The sequence below is a fragment of the Manduca sexta genome, chromosome 11 (genome assembly GCF_014839805.1).
Source record: "Manduca sexta isolate Smith_Timp_Sample1 chromosome 11, JHU_Msex_v1.0, whole genome shotgun sequence".
NCBI classification, from domain to species: Eukaryota; Metazoa; Arthropoda; class Insecta; order Lepidoptera; family Sphingidae; genus Manduca; species Manduca sexta.
In genome coordinates, this window is record NC_051125.1 from 7,022,613 (window position 1) to 7,038,112 (window position 15,500).

General features: G+C 33.0%; 1 protein-coding gene and 1 long non-coding RNA gene across 2 annotated transcripts in view; one reads left to right on the forward strand and one right to left on the reverse strand.

Moving 5' to 3' along the window:
* LOC115442717 overlaps positions 1–3,850 on the forward strand; it is a 31,891-nt gene extending 28,041 nt beyond the window's left edge. The window contains exon 3 of the long non-coding RNA XR_003938551.2: positions 1,557–3,850. This is a non-coding gene — a long non-coding RNA (uncharacterized LOC115442717). The remainder of the gene's footprint in view (positions 1–1,556) is intronic.
* LOC115442706 (serine/threonine-protein kinase SIK2) overlaps positions 1–15,500 on the reverse strand; it is a 44,688-nt gene that overhangs the window by 26,537 nt on the left and 2,651 nt on the right. Inside the window, exon 2 of the mRNA XM_030167845.2 lies at positions 933–1,049. Coding sequence (XP_030023705.2) covers positions 933–1,049 — 117 coding nt within the window. The remainder of the gene's footprint in view (positions 1–932; positions 1,050–15,500) is intronic.

Below are 15,500 nucleotides of genomic sequence, written 5' to 3' on the forward strand. Positions count from 1 at the left end.
TGTGAGGAACGTTATTATGAGCCACTTCAATTATAATTGCGTCGATGCAATGGATCCTTTACCAAAATTTCAACATGAAATATGAGATTAACATGTGAATGTTGACGTAAATTGTTTAACGTGTACAGTGCTGACGTCAAGAACATTTGAAAGACAAAATACCACATCCTGTTAAAAATGTAAATTTCTGCTTTGTGTTACATTTCCTGTCCAAAGAGCGATAAAACATATAATACCAGTTACAGCCTACAATGAATGCGTAAATAGCTAAAAGTAGCAATAGTGAAACAAAATAGCGATTTGTGGTTTTGCGTCAAACAAGTAACAAAAGAATAGTATGAAGATGGCCAGAGATTGTGTTAATACAATATAATTCATATCAATTTTAAACGCATTTAAATTATAACTGTATGTGTATTGAACGTTCTGTTTCCGCGGTGAGCTTGTCACGCCTCAGAAGATATAACCATGCTGTAACTGTACCGTGTCATTTTAGCCAATCTAGTGTCATTACCGACGCATTACGGAGCAAGTGATGTGTGACGTAATAACCGTACCTAGTTCTAGTCGGGCTGCTAATATATATAAATTTGTTCCGCTAAAACAGTAAGTAACTGGCAGAGGGACGGATAATTTCTCTTTTCGAACGTAGCTGACCTTTGTTGATCCCGATGTACGGTACATTTACTGCCCCGTACATGGCGTCGGAACTCACCGAGGTCAAACGTTCATCGCTTTGCGTCACGTTAATGAAAGAACTACAGCTGTTTGCGTCGGCCGACCACAAACGCGACAGCTAGTATTGGTATTTACCTAATCGGATCTTAAAGCGCTTTCATCAGCTTTACAAACTAGGTAATCAATGTTCTGTTTGCGTCAACGTTGACGCAGTTGCTTCATAAAAATACAAAGTATACACAAAACGTACTTACCTGGTATAACTTAATTATATGAGGATGGTCCAGTCTCTTCATTATGTCCACTTCTCTGTAGACTTTCTGAAGGTTGCTGGCGTCTAATTGTGATTTATCTATTATCTTAATTGCTACCTGTAACAAATAAAATCTATTGAATATATATACGTTAAATAATTTCTAGTAATTATTTTACTTATGAATTTTATACTTTTAAACATTTCACTGTTGTTTAACAAGTATCAACACGTAGGACGACAGTAAAACAAAATGGGTATTACATACGTCCTAAATCCTTTTGCAATTCGATGCGAAAAATCTCTCTGTGTTCATTGGAAACTAAGTCATATGTGAAAGTAACAGTGCAAAATTTTCAAAATTATAATTTTTTTATTTTTATGTAAGTATAGTAGGGGTTTTAATGTTTTAGGTTATTTGAAAGTCACAATTTTAAAAACTTGTGCAGAAATAGTCTTTAAAGAAAATCTGAAGTCGTAATACCCCGAAACCTCTCCATCAAAATCATCAATACATTGCAATAACATTATGTACCCATTATAATTAATGAACACATATATTTCTTCTTGCAGCATTTTTTTCTTAGCATCACAATACCGTTAGATTGTTTTCGAACGTTTACAGACAAAGGGGCGATGACGTCAAACCGAGCGTCATTTCTGAACGATTGAATCAATTGACGTGATTGGACAAGCAGCAGTATCCACCCGACACTGTTCCTACGCAGCGGAAGGGGAACACAGGAACTAGGAAGATAAAGCAAGATTGGCATATTACATCGAACTTTATTGATAATAGTTTAATTAATACGTGCATGTCTATCCAAAATTTAAGACTCAGGGTGAACGAATTAAAGATGTAATTGTGGAGCTGAACGTTTAAAGAAACGATTAGAACATACAGGTCGAGGATATTTGATAGAAATCCTTACATCCAAATATAATAAGGCCTTCACCTTGAAATGAGAAAGTTAGCCCTACGTGCGTGATTGCACGATTCACTCGTCACCAAGGGAAGACCCTGTAGGCTGTAACTACGTAAAGTCTTTGACATAATTTATCAATTTATGTCTATGACGTGTTTTACAACTATTATTTTTTTCTACAAGTAGTCCTAATTTCTAATAACACAGAAGGATGGATAAGAAAAACCGCTAATCGACTGAACGATTAAAACCAGAATCTGCTTAATAGTAAGTTTTCATGAATTTATCTGTGTATTTTAATAATAATTATGCTATAATAAAACTTCTTCCAATTTATGGTACCTTAGTACTTTTTATCGATCTTCGAACATGTATTGGTGATGTCCAGTTAAAATAGTTTTGTCTTCGATGATACGTGAAGCTATTCCGTATCACGTCGTAGAATTTTCATAGGATTATGAAATAATGACTAAACACAATCGATAAGAGTGGTAGAAAGTTATCTACTGACTAGATAAGCCTTTACGAGCTGGATACTGCAAAAAAATTGAGCTTTGCAGCTCTTTCACGCTAACCGTTTTGCAAGTGTCATTCGCAGTACACTTCCATACGATATTAACTACACAGATTTTGTGAATACATTTTATGCAGAAATTCTCACAGTGAATGCTAGCTTTAATACACTTCTACTCCATACTTCTGACAGGCCATTAAGGATTTGCTAGACATGTGGCAAAAGGAAATTATATTCTTTCATCGTCCAGCAAAGGTCTTCCGCTTGACTTGAGGTGCTTCCCTTTATTACTTAATGATTATGTAGTTCATACAAAATCTCAAAATATAATGTTATAGTTGAGTATAATAATGAGTTATAAGAAAGTTATAAGAAATCAGAACAATCTATGACAAAGATAGATTTATTAATGTGGGAAATACTTATCATGTAATGTATTATTTACCTACGGAAATACATCATTTACTTGAATGTCAATAACACGATCAGGATATCAAATTTAGGAAGCCTATAGCAAATTTAACTGGTGCTCTATCATTTGGTAGAGCGTACAAACTAAGAATAAAAAGACCCATAGCTCTGGTATGAAGAATTTATTAATTACTAAGTGTTACTCGAGGCTTTGGCTGCATATCTTGGAATATCTTTTCCTGCTACATAAGTGCCTAAAATACAGTACCGATTTATAGCGCCACGAGAACGATACCGGCTTCATCTAATTAAAAAATCTGATTCCATTATTTCCCATGCTAGCTAAAAACCTGGATAAAAAGTATGTGTTAATTCAGGACATGGTCTCTCTGTGTGGCTAAATTCATCCAAATTCGTTCCGCTATTTATTTGTTTACTTCTAACAAACACCCAAACGTCGAAATACCCAAACATTGTACAAACTTTCGCATTTATAATATTAGTAAAATTTCTTAGATGTCAGTTTTGTTTCCATTTCAAATGACCTAATCGAGTAGGGTTATTAATGTAAGACTACATTTTGCACATTGATTGACAAATTATTTGTTATATTCAGTCTCTTTTATCATTTATAAACTTCACAATGACATTGCAAGACCTTGGGAGACCATACATTGCATCGGTGGTAAATTGAGAGTTTCTATCTTTTATTGCAATAATGTATTTATATATTAATACCTATAGCTACACAGTCATACGTTTGCTGTATTGCATCATCACACAGTTCTATATCACTAATAGAGCGAGAATCATTCAAGTGAGAATATTTACAATTTTGACTCGGTAAACCTGAAGCCAATAGGAAAAATACAACTAAATAATTCACTCACCTGTTGTTTTATACGCAAAAACAGTTTATTTACGAAGAAACTGCGCTATTCATGGTTTTAAGTAAGTTGTTTGTTATTGTTGGCATTTTCTAAAATTAGAAGTGTTTTTAATATTCCTGTATAATAATATTAATGTCGTCATGTTCCAAATAACGTATTTCGTAACGTTCCAAGCATACTAAGTATTTATGTGAAAAGCAATAAACACTCGGTGTGGTTTATAAATAAATGGGACAATAACTTACTTCTCAATGCTTACCATCATTCTTACTTTACCCTATCAGTTTTAACGATAAAAAAATATATATTTAATCAAAACTAACAATAAAGAATAGTAAAGTACGTGACCTTTATACAAGTGTTTCGGAGTTTCGATTTATTTAATGTTATTGAAAAACTACATGAAAATTATCCTAGATATATTGAAATTGTAGACCAATCACATTATTATAGTCATCATAAATATGTAGCGGGAAACAAACGGGAAAATGTATTGTGCCAAGGCTTCTGTTATAAGTGGCGTTACTTTCTTAACAATACTTGCATCTTGCGAGCAATTTAATACTTGTACAACTAATGACTGTTGTTATACGGGCAATGCAAAGTGACCGCCTGCACCTAACGGCAAGTAAAGTAGGGTCCAATAGAATTAGAATGTCGACTGACGAGAGATGATTACCCCACGACAGTCACTATCATGCCGACCAGGGGCCTTATTCTCTATCCCGCACGTTATTTTGACAGTGTGTAACAAGCACGTAACACAACGCATCATGTTTAGGACTATAGAATACCATTCCACGCACATTTCTCGAACATAACATGACACGGCCGCGTTACGCGTTTACACTATCATACAGAATAAGGGCCCTGTTGGAACCGAATATACACAGGCTGATCCCGGAACGCGCAACACTTACGTGGGCCACTATGATAGTTTTAACACCTTGTGTACGGTGTAAATTCTACCACCAGCATTCCGACTATTATGGAGTATGCTTTCGATAAAGCATCATCAATTTTAAGTAAACATAAAGCATCATCTATTTTAAGTAAACATAAAGCATCATCTATTTTCAATAAACTAAAATAACCCTTTCTCAAAATATATACAGCAATAGCGAACTCATTAGAGAATTACGAGCCACAAAGAAGTAAAGTACGGAAGCGACATATAAATTATACAATACTAGTTAGTCCACGATTCGCACGTGATGGTTTTTATTGACGTTGAATAGTAAATAGATCTTTAAATATAATATACTGGTTTTGAAAGCAGTGCTTTAGTATTCACATCTATGTCACAAATGTTAAGTATGAAGTGAATATTTACAATAAAAATTATCTAGAAGTATTTATTTTAGTGTTATTATAAAGTTTACATTCCTTATATACTTTTAAGTTCTAGTGGAATCGCAATAACTTCAACGAAAGGGAAACTCAACGTAATACAACTGCATTACATAAACGACCCCAATTAAATCATAATGACACTAATTACTCATATTATTTAAATGATGACATTTATCCTTGTCTTGTGGTACATTGCGTTTCAGGTACTGTAATAGTATACAAAGCAAATGAGTTAATAAATTTTATGATTCCATTCCCACCTGGCTCTTCCAGTTTGATGATGTGATACCGTAGCAAATTTTTGAAGTATGTCGCACCGATTGGCTAAGATTTGTCGATCAGTAGCCTGATTTTGTAATCCTCTAGAGACTAGAGGAGGTAGACCCGGTTATATATAAAGTCTTACTTATAAACTTGTTTTAGCGTTAAGAGGTGGTTAAGTATTGTTTAAATAGCTGTCAAAAATGTCACCGGTTTCCTAGTTATCTTATTAAAAGGCAACATGGCGGGTTTTTACACAGCTGATCAACTAATTTTATTTTAACTAAGCATCAGCTTTGTGATTTTTTTATAAATAAGACTGTATATTTAATTATCAAACAAAAAACCTTAATTAAGTATTGCATGTATAAATAGAGTTTCTAGAATTCTATTATTTACTTAATAATTAGGTAGCTTACGAAAAGTTTTAAATAAAAAAAACATGTAAATTAAGCAAAAAGGATAATACATATATTTTATTACTGACTGCTCAAACATAATTATTAGGTACAATCTGTTGAAATTAATTAATTAATGTACACGTTTTTATATTCAATTGACGTCCATCCAAAGCAAGACAAAAACTCCCAAACTCGCATGCAATTCTCGGCCTTGTGTCACCACTCCGCTGCATCGATCATCTGTCTCTATAGGATTATAGTATCCTCTTACATACTACATTCACGTGTTTGTAACGTTACGTGATAACCAACATAACTGTCAAGCGTGTTGGGAGACGACAACTAAGCTATATTAGCCTAGCTTGTAAAGCAGATAGTTTTTCATATTTAAATGCAACTAAGCTGTGTTCAGGGGGCCTATTCCGTCCACGGAAGCTAATCAGTCCTTTTGCAATTACGGACGTTCTAATCGAAGGATAGCTTTGTTAGCTGTATAGATAAAAACGCCGAATATCCCCTATTTACCTAAACCACCTATGAGAGCAGACCTTCCATTAGAAAGCCCGTAATTGCAAAAAGGCGGATTTTTTTACAATTACGGGCAAAAATATTTGCCCCCGTAAACGGAGTAGGGACCCCTGACGTTATTTGTAATATTTTACGCTATGAGATCTTAGATAAAATATCTCAGCTTAGTTTTTGGTCTGCAACCTACAATAAAGAGAATTTACAAATTTATTCGTATTTGCTAGATGTCTTGGTATCTATTACATATGTAAATAATATTACAGTTTCAAAAACAAAATAATTCCGCAATTTCGTCTTATATTAAAATGTGTTTATCATTTTAAATTATATAACATTACGGTACTTACAATTCTTATTGAATACTACATTACAGCGACACTACGACACATACTTAATCCGAATAGTATGGATACGTTACATTGGTCAAATAACAGACCTTCACGGTCATCAGTTCTGTCATGCGTTCTATGATTGCAGGAGATTTCAACAATAGACCATATGTAAATGCACCAAGGTTACTGTTAGTATTACCATTGTTTCATCACAGTTATTCATCTTATTAGTATTTAGGTATGTGCTTTCTTTTCACTGGTTTGAAATCTCCATATTATTTGTTTTCGTTAGTTTTGTAACCAAGATTGATGACATTTAAATTCGCCAGCGGCGACAATCTACGATGTTAATTCTAAAGTATTTGCGACATAAGGCTGGTTATGTCCTGCTTAACCATATTCGAATTTTATTTCACTCTGCCACGGCCAAATCTTCCATAGATGGTAACCTCTCGACTTCGTTCATATTCTCCTGATGTGACTGCACTTTACAGTGTCAGTGACGTCATATATGTATCCTTTGTTCATGATGATGTAATGCTTTGTTATTTACATTACTTTGCGGAAAATGACCTTTTTTGCTCTATTCGAGTTTTTATAAAATAGTTTTAATAAAGCAATTACCAAATTGAATGTTTTTCCCATTTAGACAAAGACAGTTTTAAAGAGTTAATAAACTATATGTAAAAATATATTACAAATAAAATTTAAGATTATATTTCCTATACAATAATTATTGTAATGACAAATTAATGTCGTCATATTACAATTCATTATGGCCTATCAAAGCGTAACAGACGGATATGACAAAGTGAGGCAACGTTACTATCACTAAATACGTTATAATTAGTAAACATTTGCCACGTTCTGCGATCACAATTATGTGAAAACAATATCAATTTGTCCCTACTTTTGACGCTCTGACAAATGCGATATCAAAAAAACCAACCGTATACATCAGTTTCCTAATCCTATCCAAAGTTTCTAATCGCTCCCTAAGGAATAACAATTTCAAAACGCATAAACCCTTTCCTGCTAAGTGACGGCGAATGCGGATGTCAGGTTTACGGATCTGTGCCCATACACATGATAACCTTTACGGTTGGTAGACTCTGCGGTCAATGTACGGTCCCTTTTTCTCTGTGTTGTTTAATCTTAGTATTTTAATATCACTCCAAGTTCCAACGTTTGAATCCAGTATGATCCGTTTATCAAAATAATATTTCGTCATGAAGATAGTGATCCGTGATCCTTATCATTTATCTCAAGTAAATGAAATTCATATGCACGATATTATAAATAAGCATTAATTTATTGACTTTAAAAATGTATTTTTCGTTGTGATTTCCATATTTCTTGGTTATTACACATAATATATTTTATTGACCGTGGCATACTTTTCAATTTACGCGCGATATTGTTGCTTTAAATTTTTTGATCTGAAAAACTATGGGCTGGTTAGTGCACACTTGCGTCACTTTCAAAATTAATAATAATATTTTTATCAGGTTTCTCTTTTAAATGAGTTATTTAAGAATAACGTTATCGCTACACCGATTGTTAAATCGATTAACTCAACAATGTGCATTGTGCCAGCAGACATTCGTATTTGTTAAACATGTGTAAGTAATACAATTGCTATACCTACCCACAATCTACATATTGATAATACTATATAAAGAATCATTAAAAAGTTTCATTTAATTCAATAATGCTTATAAATAATGAATTATTTTGAATGTACCAAACAAAGTATTCATTTTGTACTTTGTAACTCAGCTAATAATAATAACAATCATCATATTTGACACCGTCTAATATACACGATCGAACGTCATATTGACAATTTAAATTTATTGTTCAACATCGAAGGCACATTTTTATTAATTCAAAGGCGTCAGTTTGATGATGAAGCATAGAATATTGAATTGTAAATAATTGTAGATATTGATTATAGAAAATTAACAATTCAATTCGTTAGTAAATGTCAGTCAATAGATAAAGTGCTCGTTGAAAAAGGCTGACGCCTAACTTCTAAGTGGTGCTCACCTAATGGTTGCCCGCACACGTTATTAGAGAACACGAGTGGGTTGCCGACCTTTAAGGAAAGGAAAGGTTAGGGTTGTTCGAAGTTTATTCTAACTCCGAAATAAAGGTTGTCGCATATTGATAATCGTAGAACAAGAAAAGATACACCATCCGGAACTTCGCAACACACGTGGTTAAGGACAAACGTCAACAAATTATTATCAAGGCAAATGGTCGATCGTAAATCCATAAACTGAATCTTTACGGGACATGAATAAAACATTTGTGGCTTTATAAGGATAGAAAGATGACAATAAACAGTCGCAGTCACCACCCACAAATAAATATTTGTAAGCATCTTGGGTCCAATAAAATTACTCATAGTTCATATACTGTCTGACCTATCTTATATATATTATCAACTTAAAAAAATCGCAAATATTCTTCTAATATCATTCCTCTTTTGCATTCTTTACTATCACATTAGTTGGGAATAATTAATGAGGCACGTCTTTAAACTACTAACAAAGCAATTCCTTTTCGGTAACCACTAAATGGCTAGTAAACCGATGCCAAATTATCAATTGTATTATATGATTACCGCTATAGAATACTAAAACATTCTGCTACAATATGTTTGTTTACTATAACTATGGACGCACTCATATTATCATTTTGGAGTAAGATTATACTGACATTATGCAAGTCAATGACCGACAGCCATTTCAGTTTAAAAATCGATGAATATTTTATAATAGTTAAACGGCAGCCTGGAAGGTGCACGTAATATAATAATTATTTAAACCTGTTAATCATTTAGTAGCGTACGAACTTTAAACACAGAAGTTGATGGTGTCTGTTTTTCGCGGTGTTTGGTTATTTATTGTAATTTATATGTCTGTTTAATTATTAAAGACACATACATATAAGTATACTGTAACATGCATTTGTAAAATTTTAATTTCTAATTAAAACCTCTATTAGCATACATTAAAACGTAATTAATGAACACGTGACTCAATAGAGGTCGATTCATAATAATACAGCCGTTGTTACCATTGTATTAGCTGTTGGCCGATTAAAATCAAAAACTAGATTCATGCACGTTTTTGTTTTATATTTTCCTTCACTAGTAATTTAGTAATAGGCCATTAAACAATCGTAAAATAACACGTATATCAGAAACTTATTGCGGTAAAATACAAACAGCATCAGCATGTATGTATATATAATATAACATAGTTTGTCAGCTCTTAATGTAAGAGGTCCCTTGAATAATAATCACATATCCGACAACAATTAGCACAGTCTTGCTAGTTGGTGTGTAGTGACGAAACGTGACGATATCACATTTCAACGTTACCATGTCTAAGAAGTTTATCGCGGAGTGATAATATAATATATTACTAAGGCCTTGCCATCGATACTTATGGAAATTAACTGCCAAGAAATTAAATGTATAAAGGTTTTCCTGATACGAATTAAGAGTATACCAAGTTTTGTTGGTCCGCCAAACCAATCGTTAACGCTTGATAGCGGTGAACAAACAAAGCAAGCAGTAACTGTATAATAAGTACTGTTAAGTAAAGTCTACAAGTTCTATTCACTAAATTTAGTTATTAACTAAGATTCAATTCAATTTAATTTTAAGATTATGGCTCCATCGTTAACAGATGACGATTTTGCCAGTATCAAAGTAGGAAAAGTCATGTAATTGAGTTTAATTCCTAACATAAATTTGTATGGCGGCATATTTAAGGCATTGATATACCTACAAGTAGAATGTAGATCATTATGTTTTTTATTAAAAAAAAGTGATGCAACCAAAACGGAACTTTAAGTACCAAAACACGTCCAGTTAAAGTCATCTTTGGACTGACGCAGCCTTATTATTTCTATTAGCCTAATCGGAATATAAGTAGATATATGTGCTCTAGCTGTTTCCGAAACTGGACTCTACTGTGGCGGTATTTCATCACGTAACACAAATTCTTCTACTCAAGCGATTACTAACTCAACCGAAGCAATCCAAACTAAGCACATCTTTGCTTTACCGTATCACTCTATATTATGGCATAAAGCGTTTTCAATATTAATAATACATCTTACAACGAAGATGTACACATGTTTCGAGTAATAATATACACATGAATAACATAACGTAATTTGAATGGTATCAATTTATAATAACATACATATTGCGTATTTATATAGTGCAAACAATATTATCAAAGAAATTGGACGTATTGTACACATTTTTATGTAAACATTGTAATCGAGTCGGGAAAAGATTGGACTATTATTATTGTCCGTAGATAACGTTTCGTAAATACGTACATTTTCAAGGTAGATTGAAGTATGAACGAATAAATACTCACAGTTTTGTATTATTTTGTAATAATATAATTAATGTCGTTTTTATTACTTCAAGAATTTAGTAATTCAATCGTATTTGCTGATTAAGTATAATAGTACTCTCTTCTAGTTATATCCGGCTTGATTCTCCTTTTGTCCATAAATACATTATCATTACACACAGAAAAAAAAATAAAAAGTAAAAGTTTTAAAACTTTTTATACCTAAAATATAAAGACCAAACATTGTAAATTAGGTCAGCGTCAGAAATTAGATAATCGTAGTTAGGTTGTTTGTGATAGGTAAACTTAAACGAAATTATAATTCTACACGTATAATTGGAATATAAGTCGAAATATTTCTATTGTTATTTTTTTTCTAAAATTCATTAATGCGGCTGTTAAACACTTTAATTCCGATGATTCATAAGAAAATTTAAGAAGTAGACTCAAATATGTAAAGCTTTAAGAAGACGGATACTTATCTTCAATTACGTCAATTGTTATCGCTGTCAATTGTTATTTTATCTTAGTAATATAATTTAGAAAACATACGTACATAATATGATTAATTATTTTTCTATCAATGTTGTTATGATTGAATTTCTCGAAATATATTCTAGGAAAATTAGCATTAATCAAGAAAAAATAGATAAGAACTTCAACACACCTGGGTATTATTTACTTATGTTCAGATTTAGATTAGACTCATTACCCACCGGTATCTACGTAAATTAAATCATATATAACATCTACGAAACAAATACATTTACAATTGAATTGTTCTCTCATTTTTGTCCTTAATTTAAAAGACTACGGTGTGATTGCCTACTGAGATACTTCATATTTAACTTCGTTATCCTAATTGCTGTAGTTAATAGTCTTCTTTGGGTCTTAAAGCAGTCTTAAAACAAACATAAGTGTCACAAATCCTGTAATATAAAATAAAAACTCCGCAGAGCAAAAATAGAATGGTGAAAAGATAACATTTTTGCCTTAGATATATCTTTCCAACTCGTTCAGAATTTATTAAATATAAAAACGTTTAACGCCGATTTCTAAAGCAATTGAATATTATTAAAACCGTATAAAGAAGACTTTTTCGCCGAAGCTTCGCATCTAAAGGCACGGTCAAATACGGGGGAGGTCTTCCAAGCTACGATCAACAAGTCTAGACGACGATCAATATACTCGTCAAAGAGAGACGGCATAAGCAAGAGTAAGACCGATGTACGAACGCTTTTCCCCCCCTAACGCTAAAGAGTAGCTACATTTTCCAATCTCAGCATTAATGTCGTTTAATACCACAATTTAATACCATATAATAAACTTAACTTTCTTTTTTATTCTAATATGCAAACGTAAGCTATTTTTTCACTTCATAGAAATTTATCCGTAATTATGGTTCAAAATGCACTTAATAAATCTATTAGTCAAGGAAATAACTCGACTAAAAATAAGTTAACATAAACATTTTAATAGCATGTTACAAAGTACTTAACATTTCTACGCACCAATCGATCTTATACGTAACGACAAGATTATCAAGCTCTAAATAAAATATCAGAGCTGATAACGGACGCACAAATAACCTTACCGAGTTCCTATCTATACATTTAATATAAACATAAAATAGTACAACTAACTAATGTAGTACAAAGCAACGCCAGGACAACGTAGTACCCTTCATTCTAGTGCCCCTTTTTCCACACCCCCGTGATAGAATTTCTAGACCATTTTTGTGTGAAAAACTAAGTTACGATTTGTTATGTAGGTGGGTACTGTACAATGCTCGTATTATTTACTCATGCTCTTTAACGTTTCTGTTTAAATCATCCGGGTATTCCCTTGTGGTTTGAATGTTTAAGATTACCTACTTTTCTCTTTCTAGTGAGAGAATAGCCGATATCTGTTTATTACAGGAAAACTGTGCCATGCCTACAAATATTCATGTGTATAGCCTTTAAATAAATAAAAATATGCAGTGCTTATATCACTGCTGGTAAATTTCTTTAAAAGATTATTAGTTAGGAACCTTACTATTCATTATGAACCCAAAAAACGTTTTAAATAAACTAAATTAATAATATACATTAATTTAGAATATATAAGCATGTTATAGGTACTTACCTAATAAACTTTTCTTTTGTATATCAAAATATGTATTATTTGGGGCTTTTCAAACAAATTCCAATAAAAAAGTTTGACCCTTATTGACATACGGAGAACAACGATTTTATAAGTGTACCTTTATTGCACATAACTCTTCGAATAAGGATACTTAGCTTATATGAAATTTAAACTATCTACATATAGTTTTATATGGAGTAAGAATTATTTTATTGCACAAATAAAACCACAAAACGAACCGCATAGACCTTCAATATATGTATATTTTCATCATTGCTATTAGCAATATCTATTGTTAGCGTAACAGGAAAAATCTTTTAAGAAACAATAACAAACTAGACGCCCAAAAAGGAATCTCGATCACGGACACACTAAAACACAAACTGTTAGTTTGTAAATAATTATTTTTCTAAGTATTGCACGGTTTCAATTAGTAAGTATATAAGAGGTCAATTAATATGATTTTTTTCTTACGCTTTAATAATCAACTCAAAATGAACAATTGACGTCATATGACTGTAGATAACTGCTCAATGCGAGCAAACAAACACGCATGTCTCTCCCTTATCTCGTTGAATTATCTTTTGATAAACGCATCCTAGTTAACTTTAGCTGCTTCAACTATGCTTATTTAGGATAATGTTCAAACATAATATTGTGTGGTATTCACGAAGTATGTGGTTGTGACATCTAATCTTATTATACTGTTTATATGTTTCATAGAGTTGTGCCATTGCCAAATATTTCCACCGTAGTGAAAGTTTCACATCGGAAAATGGCAAAGACGGTGAGGGTCACCGCTAGACTGCAGAACGTAGATAACAGCCAGTCTCTGACGCAGAGCTCCAAAATAGATAACGCATTTGCGTCAAGCACACATTTTTCAAGCAATGTAAACGGAGCGCGTGCCATACGGTATGATTTCCTGGCAAAATATATGCCAGACTCACATGTGCCGATCACGCATCCTCCGCCTGATCACACTTTCTTTATTTTACCAAGCGCAACGCAATGATTCAAGCTGTCTACTGCCGCGGGTAGATTTCTATCTATAGGCATTTGATATAATTTATTAACACAAGGCTATCGTAACCAATTGTTGACGCATATGTGGTCAGATTTATAATAATGTAAATATTTTTTAGTTCTTTTGTAAAAAAATAAACATATACAGTGTGTTGTGTAATAATATATCAACAGGAAACTTAAGTAACGCATAATTTATAAGAAATTAGATAATAAGCAATCAATATATCTTTGTAAGAGCGCTCATAGAATACAGACTGGCCATCACCTTGGTACCAACGACTCGCACGGAAAAAAGTAAAATAATAAAAACAACGCGATGCGTGCATCCGGAGGCAAGGTCGATGCCGTGGTATTTCTGGACACGGCAGATCGCCGTCGGCGCTCGACTCGACCTCATCCACCGGCTAGCTGAATCACTGATTGATTGTTATGTTCTTTGAATCGAAATATTTCCTCCGAACTTGTAATTCTATGAAATTAAGGCATATTGGAAAACGATATTTCGCGAACAAAGCTCGTTCACAAATAACGTTGACAAATTACGTCATAAAAGTATAAAATATCGATAGAAAGTTATTCATGTCTTCGTATAACGTAATCAAAACGGAAGATTTCACTGTATTAAACATTGGAAATATGAAACCGCATCCTTATAAATACTAGTCGTTCATTACTCGTTCATTAAACCATTCACGCATCGAACATGACACGCACACAATAAAATGTTTGTGAAGGCCGAGGACGTTCGTTATTTTGGTGCATTCATTCATCGAAACGTCCCCGAGTCGCGCTTTCTATAGTGCGTGATGCCGGCTCTTGACAAACAATACCGGACGAAATCTCTGTAATCAATATAGTTGGCAGTTAGAAAGTCGTACAACAAACGCAGTTAGTGAGTCATTCACGACGATGCCACAGCATTCGGCCAATGACCCACTTCGGTGCCGTAGACTCGCACTACATCACACGATTGTTGGTATTCTCAATACCTGTCAGTCGACTGTCGTGGTAACTGGCAACTGTAAAATCTGTATCGGCCACTACCAGGAATTGTCAGTCATTACTCTCTTCACAATCTCTTGTGTTGTCATCAGTATAACGTCAGATCTTATCGATACGGCTCCGAACTGTGTTTTCCAATGCCGCGTAATGTTAAATGAACAGCGTGAAATTGCGAAATCAATTAATGCGCTAAATCGGAATTTCCATAATGGAAATGGGTATCATCGTATGGCAATGATGTTATACTTAAAGGAAATAAGATTGGTATTTAGCTGTGTTTTAATTAAAGAATTTTATTTTATAACCTACTCCGAAATACCAATTTTGAAACTTAAATAAGTATAGCTGATACACCATGTTTTCTTATTTTAATACTACATTTACTCAAGCGTTAGCAAAAAATAATTGAT